Source organism: Octopus bimaculoides, chromosome 13 (assembly GCF_046866305.1).
Source record: "Octopus bimaculoides isolate indiv1 chromosome 13, ASM4686630v1, whole genome shotgun sequence".
NCBI classification, from domain to species: Eukaryota; Metazoa; Mollusca; class Cephalopoda; order Octopoda; family Octopodidae; genus Octopus; species Octopus bimaculoides.
The window spans coordinates 19037973-19047972 of record NC_142940.1 but is presented as its reverse complement, the minus strand read 5'-3'; the positions used below and the strand labels follow the sequence as shown (position 1 = coordinate 19047972).

At 36.5% G+C, this 10000-nt stretch overlaps 1 protein-coding gene across 1 annotated transcript in view; it reads left to right on the top strand.

Annotated features, from left to right (window-relative positions):
* The window catches only part of LOC149132821 (uncharacterized), a 103578-nt gene that overhangs the window by 14136 nt on the left and 79442 nt on the right, over window positions 1-10000 (top strand). The window contains exon 2 of the mRNA XM_089362062.1: window positions 7895-8061. Coding sequence (XP_089218188.1) covers window positions 7895-8061 — 167 coding nt within the window. The remainder of the gene's footprint in view (window positions 1-7894; window positions 8062-10000) is intronic.

Sequence of the window (10000 nt, the reverse complement as noted above, 5' to 3'; positions counted from 1 at the left end):
TTTGTGCTTTCCTGGTTCTCATCCATTTCTATAACGAAATGATATGCAACTTCCATATCCCTTCGTTGTTCAGTAGATCGTACTCAAAAAAATTAGGAACCATATGTCATGACTTTCTGAGTGAGTCCCTGTTTTCATGTTCTCTCTATAAATTCCAGCCACTGCTGTATTAGGGGACTCTTTTGTAAAGCGTGGATGACTTTTGGTGTTTCAAGCATGCTCATTTTCTGAATGACATCAATCAATATATTTGGATGTGACAGCCAACAGTGTGAGAGGTACTTGCAGGACTCACACGTCTTCTGCTTCACTGCTTGGTTTACACCTCGTTACTTCAGCAGATAGGGATATCACAGTGTGTTCACAATTTTGTGTAGTTGTCTAAAGTTGGTGATCTGCACAATTAAATTAGGTAAGATATAGAAACAGACCAGATTACTGGGATCTGAGTGCGTCGTTCTCAACATGGATCGGATTAACATGTTGGTCAAGCGGGAGTTAATCGAATCAATTACAAATATTGCTTTTTAGTACAGAGAAAACTGAACTAGATTTGTAAGGAATTAGCACTAGAAAATGCTAGATAATGAGCAGTTTAAATCGGTAAAGTCAGAGACTGTCAGGCAAAATCTTACGAACAATGCGCTATATTCGAAAGTTTCTCAACATTCATTGCTGTCAGAAAGCATCTTATTTTTCTATTTAAATATTTATCATCTCTTCCTGTGAGAGATGAGTAGTGAAAGATATTAATAAAAAAAAAGTCAGTGGTAGTGATTCTCCTTCTTAGCAACATAAACAAAAATGATAAGCAAACTTTCAAAAACAAAGAGAAAAATGATATTGAAACAATCAGTACACGAGAAAGCATAACCAGATGAAGGCATGAGCAAATTCTTAAAATGGGAATTTGCACGATATACAAATAGTAACAAAAATGCATGCAAGCACATGCACTTATTAATATATTTAGGAAACCGAAGAAGACAAAACAGAAATATTAGCCTTCACAGAGAGATGCCCTAGTTGAGACATGAGACAAGGATACAGATTTCACTAACGCAGAGCAATAAGCTGAGTTATTACAGCTATGGTAGTAAGACTCACTTGAAGGATTTTCCCCAATAAATAGAGAAACAAAAAGGTTGCAGAAACCAGACTCCAGAGCGCCGTCTTCCACAGTTTGTTCGGGAGAGAGCGATTCCAGTGGCATCGTCACGTTACTCATCGCATGCGGTACTAAAAATACTGGAAAGCCAGACCGCCAACTCATCCCAAACAAGAACTACAACGAGATGTCTTTTATCAGCAATGTTTTTCATTAAATGATGTGCATAATGTGATAGAAGAAAAGTTAAATAGCCATAAGCAAAAATGAACTTCAAAAAGTAGAGTTAACCCCAATAAAACACCAAAATAAAGAATGAGGAGTCTTCCCTCTTCATGGTAACATCATGAGTTCACAAAATTATTGATTATGAATAGAGAGGCAATGGATAAGATAATTAATATGAGCCCCATGGAGAAGATACTCTTGCAAGCATATTTAGAAAACAAAGGCTTATTCTGTGTTTTGTTGTGTCTGGGGAGAGTCATTTTTTTTAGTGCCTTATTATTTAATACACTCACCGGTAAAGTTTCCATTCATTTACTTATTTATTTTTCCTAAAATTTTCGTTGAGTGTTGCAACATTTTCAATAGGAAAAATAAATTAATAAATGAGTGGAAATATTACCGGTGTGTGTATTAAATTATAAGGCACTAATAGAGAATGACTCACCCCAGACACAACATAATATGTTTCAGCACAGGAACTCACATAAAGAATCATGCAAACCAAATCCAAAAACGAAGTATTCTGTGTTTATTAAGTTTTATTACATTCATTGTACAACGACATCCTCTATAATTTTGTCTTGTCCATCCTCGCATACATTACCGCTTCAAAGTTTTAGCATAAGGCCAGCAACTTCGTGGGCAGGGTACTTACTTTACTGACCACGAAAGTATGAAAGGCAAATTGACCTCGTCGTAATTTGAACTCTGAATGTAAAGATGGATAAGATGCCGTTAAGCATTTTCCCCGGTGTGCTAACGATTCTGCTATCCTCACATTATTACTCCTTATTTTTAACATCTATTCTGTACGAATGTGTGACAAGAGGTGTGAGTGAGCGTGCAGTTGCTTTTGTTTACTTAATAGCAGCAGCAGCAAAAGCAGCAACAGCAGCAGCAGCAGCAGCAGTAGTAGTAGTAGTAGTAGTAGTAGTAGTAGTAGTAGTAGTAGTAGTAGTAGTAGTAACTATCGTAGCGGGAACACTTGTTTTTTTCTTTTCTCTTTTTTTTTTTTTCTCTGACGTAGGTCCAAATTTATGTGAAGAGTCACCAAATGAAAATTTCTCTGGAGTATTTTTCCAACAGAATTTGTTTCTAAGAGCGGTTCTGCCTCCGATATCTTTTGGTAGATAACAGTAACAGAAAGTCTAGATATATGTTCTCTCCAGTAAAGAGACTGACTCATCTTACACAAAAGATATTTGATTGTGACTCGATAGCATCTATATCCACATCCAGTTTCCTTTAGAATATTGACTTATAACGTATATTCAGGAACGAACATTAATGAAGAGGAGCCGGTCCCTTGAAATATTCCGCTACTGATTGTTATTATTCTCTTTTATATTATTATAGAAATTTCCGTATTTTGTTTGCATGTTATATCTACTTGCCTATTCAATGAGCTGCCTTACATGTCTTAATGTTTCTTGATTCTACGGGTGATCAAAAGTAGTCAAAAGATTTCTTCTAATCAATCAATTGCTTTTCTTCCACCGTCTTCAGTTATCTGTTAATCATCTCAAAGTAAATATAAACGTCGGAATGAGGAGGCGAGCTGGCAGAAACGTTAGCACGCCGGGCGAAATGCTTAGCGGTGCTTCGTCTGTCTTTACGTTCTGAGTTCAAACTCCGCCAAGGTCGACTTTGCCTTTTGAGATCGATAAAGTAAGTACCAGCTCTATTCTCGAGTCGATCTAATCGACTGGCCACGACTCCACCAAAAAAATGTAAGGCCTTGTACCTAGAGTTGAAAAGAATATAGAAGTCGGAATATTTACTGTTCTTCCACAAGCATTTATGTTTTCTACTTTTCCATTTGTAGTAAGATAGATTCAAAGGCATTGTATCATTCGAACGAGCAGATTACGGACTCCATATTTTTGATGTCTTATGTATTTCCAGTTTGTGAAATTCGATGCTATTTTTCCAACTGTGTTGTTTATGGTCCTTTCAGTAAATTTTAGAATAAATGTTCAATTTCTTTGGGGTTAATATTTTAGATATTTTATCCAGAAGGTTGACACGTTGTCATTTCCAAGCGCTTTCCAGTTGCCCATCTTGCAATGTGTGAGTTAATCTTTCGGCTGTTATTTCCTCTGTTTATTGTTCTGGTGTTATGCTTGCTTTTAGTATTTTCGCCTGTGGTGATCAATCTTCTGTCCGTTATTTTCGCTACTTTAATCTGTTTTTCGATGTAAGTTTTATTTTTCTTCCATTTTATCTTGTATTTGTAAACTCATTTAGGAATGAACACAAGCTATATAGATTGTTCAAAATTGTATTACTCCTCATATTGGCAGGTTCCTTAAGGATTCTCATATATATTTAAGATCATTACTGTCTGAGATATTTCATTTTTTGTATTTGTCATCCTTTCGATTTTCCACATTACTTCAACACCATCATATTATTATTATTATTATTATTATTATTATTATTGTTGTTGTTGTTGTTGTTTTTTTTTATTATTATTATTGACTGAGAGTGAAGAGCAGGCCATTAAAGTGACACTGGGGGAAATATACGAAGCCGAGTATACCCATCATGACTACCCGTCTGATAAGGCTACACAAGGCTCATGCATCACAACCATATGTGGGCGCCTGCATTTGGGCACATGGAGAGTCAAATCCATACAACCGAAAGGCGTTCTTGACACTGGACAGACTGACCGTTTTAGTTGATTGAGATTTGGCTTAGCCTAGACCTCCAGTAGGTCAAGAGCTGGGAAGAGGTGTCGAGCAGGGTACCTAGTCTAACCCATAAATAGACTTGAAGGAAACTATTCCTGAAGGGTCGAATGAAGGTGGTGAATGCCTACATCGTATCCGTCATCTACTACTGCCTGACTGACGTGCCTGGCCCCACTTCATGTTTGAACAGAACAGAATACTTGTGCTTCCACGTTTTGTATTTTGTATAGAGAAACCTTACAGAGACAGTTATATATTCTACCTAAATTACTACCTACAAAATAATGGATGCAGTCTCTTACTAAGCATCAGTCAAGATTTGTCGACACAAAAGCTTGGGAAACACTTAAGCATTTCTAAATTGTTTTTTCTTTTGCTAATTCTGTCACTGGAAATTAACTCTCTTCTAGTCCAACCATCTTTTCTGACCATTCGACTAACAACGAAAATACATGGATATATTTCACTATTTTATTGTACTCTTCTAGTATTTTTGACAGTATCTAATTACATTACTCTGTTGCCGCATTTTAGCGTCCCAATGCTTTTCCTGTGGTTTATAACAATATTTAAATAAGACCATTTGTAAATAAACGTTTACGGTAATGCACACCACAACGTACATCTAATGTATTCATTTATTATATTATCTTTTGCCTCTCTTTTTTTATTTCATTTCATAGTATTTCTTTTTGTGATTAAAATTTGTTCTGTCTCTCCTGCTCAATGTACGAAATCAAACAATCTTAAAAACTGTTATCTTCGAAAAAATAGTAGACGATATTTATATCCTCTTAATAATTTCTTGAAACATTTTATCATACAAGCTAGACTAAATGTCTTACTATATTTTATAATGGTTGATGTCTAAACGAACTGTATATCTTTTTCACTTACACAGCAGCCATCTCCTAGTAACAAATTACAAATAAATTGAAAGCTATATCACTCCACTCTTTATCAGAGTTTAATTCACTTCAACTTGCTACATCTAATCATCTCTATTCCATTATTTTCATCTTAACAACGATTAAAACCCGTTCATAAGCTTATTGTTATCTATAAAGCTACTACATAGCAACCACATTTTCATAAAGAAATCTCTACATTAGTGAATTTTTTTTTTAAATATCTTCATAGATAGGCGCAGCTTTGGCTGTGTGGTAAATAAGTTTTATTCACTTATACGTAGTCTTGTATTTAGTCGCACTACGTGTCATCTTGTGCAAATATCTTCAACGATAGCAACATGCAGACCAATGACTTGTGTAAAAGAGGCAGCTCTGCCGTTCGTCGTGTGTGCGTGTGTGCGCGAGCATGTGTGTGTATGTGCGCGCGTTTGTGTGTGAGTGTTGTGTATGTGTGTGTATGTGTGTGTTTCTCGTGTGCGTGTGTACGTACATGGATCTCGGGCACAATTCCCAACTACAAGATTTCAACCCATCAATCAACTGAACCACCAAACTCATCGAATTAGTGTTTAAGCGCTTGGGTATTCTACAAACAAGTGCTTCCTTATAGTACTTTTCAGGAAGAATAAACTGGTCACAGTGAGACAAATCTGATCCATCGGATTACGGATGGAATCCATACAGATTCTGTCAACCCAATTACATTCAGAAAAACATGGATCGATCCGTTATTATAGCAAATGGCACCTGTCCAAATAGTCACATAATGAGATTGAAGTTGGTACGTCGTGATGCGGTAGCTTATTTCTGAACCACACGGTCGCATCTCAAGCAGATTATCTAGTTGTCCAATTGATAGAACAACAATATTGATAATGATATTTGCACTAAGGTGGTGGTATAAATATCGTCTACTAGCTTTACATCCGTTTTTACGTTCTGAGTTCAAATTCTGTGAAGGTTAACCTTACATTTCATTCCTTCGGCGTTGATAAATAAGTACCAGTTGAGCACTGGGATCGATGTTATTGACATGCACCTTTCCCCACAATTCCTGGGTCTTGTGACAAAGTTTGTAACCAATATTTGCACCAGGGCAGCGATATAAATATCGTCTGCTAGATTTTCGTCCGTCTTTACGTTCTGAGGTCAAAACACCTACCGGTATTTCGTCCTTCTTTACTTTCTGAGGCTAAAATACTTAGTAGTATTTCATCCGTCTCTACTTTGTGAGCGCAAAATACTTAGCGGTATTTCGTCTGTCTTTACTTTCTGGGTTCAAATTCCACCAGAGTCGCATTTGCTTTTCATTCTTTCGGGGTCGATAATACATGTACCAGTTGAACACTGTAATCGATTTATATCCTCCCAAGAAATTACTGTCCTTATACAAAAATTTGAAACCAATATTCGCCGTTCCTTCTGGCCATGTACCAAAATTTAAAACCAATATTTGCACACTCCAAGGCGACGAGTTGGCAGAACCGTTACCGTGTGCGACAAAATGCTTAACAGCATTTCTTCTGACTTTGTGTCCTGAGTTCAAATGCCACCAGGAGTCTACTTTGCCTTTCCTCCTGTTGTGGAGTTGATAAAATATGTACCATTGAGCACTGGGTTCGGTGTAATTGGTTTACCCAGAAATTCATAGCCTTGTACCAAAATTTAAAACAAATATTTGCATTTCCTAGTGTAATCCTCGCGTGTACAATTTGATTATGTCAGTTTATATTATTTAAACTCTAAAGTAGGATTCAACTTCGCTTACATTAAGTCATCCCAAAACATCTTTGCAAAAGATACATCTTCAGCTGATAGACTCTATATGAGAAAGAAAAATACATACATGTATGTATGCATGTATATGTATATATATATATACATATATATAAATATATATATATATATATATATATATATATATATATATATATATATATATATATATATATATATATATATATATATATATATATATATATATATATATATATATATATATATATATATATATATGTATGTATATATATATAGTTTTGGAGAAAAGAACCAAGGTTCATGAACTTATCGATGAAAATCCACAGTCACATATAGAAAATTAATAAGTAAAAGCACAATATATATGTGTGTGTGTGTGTGTGTGTGTATTAATAAAGGTCGGGAGAACAGACATTTTCCACATCTATATTTTTATTATACATTTATTTACAGCATTCTTCCTTGGTTCAAGTACAACAAATTACTCCCATCCAAGATAAACAAAATCACCTACCACGACGACTTTCTCTGTTCTTGTTCTTTTGTCTTTTTTTTGGATGGAACACGACAGACTCACATCCACTCTGCCTGACAGCAAGCTACTTACCACATAGCCACTCCTGCGCCTATATATATATATATATATATATATATATATATATATACCACTCCTGCGCCTATATATATATATATATATATATATATATATATATATATAGGCGCAGGAGTGGCTATTGACCGTTGACTGAACACTATTCAATTTTTTTTTCTCCGTGTTTTTCTCCTTGTCTCCGTATTCTTTCTGTTGAAGAGCGTAGCTCGAAACGTCAAAGACTTTCCGTATTCCCGAGCGTCATACTAATACATCCTTTTGTTATTTACACCACCTGTCCTCGTCTGTTGTTGTTTTTTCGTATATTCTCCTATATATATATATATATATATATATATATATATATATATATATATATATATATATATATATATATATATATATATACAAATACATATATACATATACATATACATATTCATATACATTGCATGTGTGCGAATTGTGTGTGTGCTTATAAGTAGAGAAAAAGAGAGAGAGAGAGAGAAACAGACAGACAGACAGACAGACAGACAGACAGATAGATGCATAATCGTGTTTGCAATCGGTAATTCAAAATATACGTTTGTTTGTTTTGCAGCTTCCATGTTGGGCCAATTGCCTGGGGATTTTAGAAGTGAAGCTCGTTAATTTCAGTAATCCACGTGGTTACCTGCACAATAAGACCTGCTGCGCTCCTCGATTCTGGCTGTTACCCTGCGGTGACTGCGACCATACATTTACTATTTGCGTGGACGACAATTTAGCGTAAGTTGTTTCATTGTTCATACTAGTCTGAGCACACAAATAACGCTGTGTAATAGTGTTAACCATTTATGCATGTTCCTTAATGACTGACAATAAGTGCATCTCTGATCACGTGCAGTAGCAGTGGAGAAGCACCATTGCCATGTATTGAGAGGGATTCTTTGGGATTTTAATAAATGTAATAAAAACGAAGTTTTAAGCAAATATTAACCATTTTTCATACAGTCTGGAAGCAAATACGAAATAACATTTTCTACCCAAGGATAAAATTCGTGTTACACAGAGTAATTAATGCCCGTAGTCTAAGTCTAGCCATCTTCAATTCCTTCAGCTGATACCTTTCTTTTCTACTCTAGGCACAAGGCCCGAAATTTGGAGGGAGGGAGCTATTCGATTAGATCGACCCCAGTACGCAACTGGTACTTAATTTATCGACCCAGAAAGGATGAAAGGCAAAGTCGATCTCGGCGGAAATTGAATTCACAACGTAAAGACAGACGGAATACCGCTGAGCATTTATTTCGCCGGGCGTGCTAACGTTTCTGCCAGCTCGCCGTTGATATTTTTAGAATATGTGTGGTGAGTGCGTGATTTAATAAGGACATACATATATGAGGATAAGTGATAGGGTAAAATAGCTCTTCGTATCAATAAAGAGAGGAATAAACGCGACGAAATTGTATCATCCGTAGCTTGCTAGTTCAGGGGAAAGGAATATTGCGATAGAAATTACATAAAAAGGATATTATCTGGATGACGTGTGATTCCGTGTGACGGTTAAAAACCAGTGAGTCTTCATGTACGCATCCAGTAATTTGGGTTTATGAAGCAACTTCAATTTTCAGATACGGGAGCTTTTGCGGAGCACAACTGAACAGTGCATGGAGTTTGCAATCTCTCACATGTCAAGTAGATCTAAAGGCAGCGTGCTGGCAGAATAGATAGAATAGAGGATAAAGTGCTTAGCGTTATTTCTCCTGGTTCTTTATGTTCTGAGCTGAAATCCCGTTGCGGTCAGCTTTGCTTTTCATCTCTTCAGAGTCGATAAAATAAAGTCCGAGTCAAAGACGGGAATCGATCTAATTGACTTTTCCCCTCCCTTCAAAATTGGACCAGTCACTTTTATCGCCAGGCAAACCCGGTAACGGGCCTAATGTGTCCTGGGGCCCGAGGGGAAAAGTAAATTCTAGCTCTGGGGAGAGAAAGTAATGGTAAAAACTAGCTTCATTAATGCAGTATAGCATGTGTTACATGGTTACCTTGGGAGTAATATGAGTTATTGGTTATTGTCACCTTACAATCAAAAATTGTTCAGGAAGACCATTTGAACGATTTAGGTGTGAGTCCGTCTGGAGTAAACAAGGCTTAGAGCAGTTACTGTCAATTTCACAATTTTATTGATGGGAGTGTTGTTACTGCTTTATATATTTCAATGTATCACTATTTTCATTGGATGTAGGGCGGCGAGCTGGCAGAATCATTAGCACGCTGGGCAAAATGATTAGCAGCATTTCGTCCGTCTTTATGTTCTAACCTCAAATTCCTCTGAGATCGATTTTGCATTTCATCGTTTCAGAATCGATAAAATAAGAACCAGTCGAGTCCTGGCGTTGATGTAATCGGTTTACTTCCTTCTCCGAAACTGCTAGCCTTGTGCCAAAATTTGAAATCAATTTTTCATTAGGTGTAGTGCAGTGAGCTCAGAGACCCACTGGCACGCTCGCGCAAAATGCTTGGCGACATTTCGACCGTGTTTATCTTCTGAGTTCAAATTCCGCCGAGGCCGACTTTGCCTATCATCCTTTCGAGGTCGATATAATAAGTACCAGCTAAACACTGGGGTTGAAGTTATCGGCTTACCTCCTCCCCCTTAACAGTTGGTCTTGTGCCAAAATTTGAAACCTATATTTTCATTGTGTTGTAGATGCTATGTATCTGA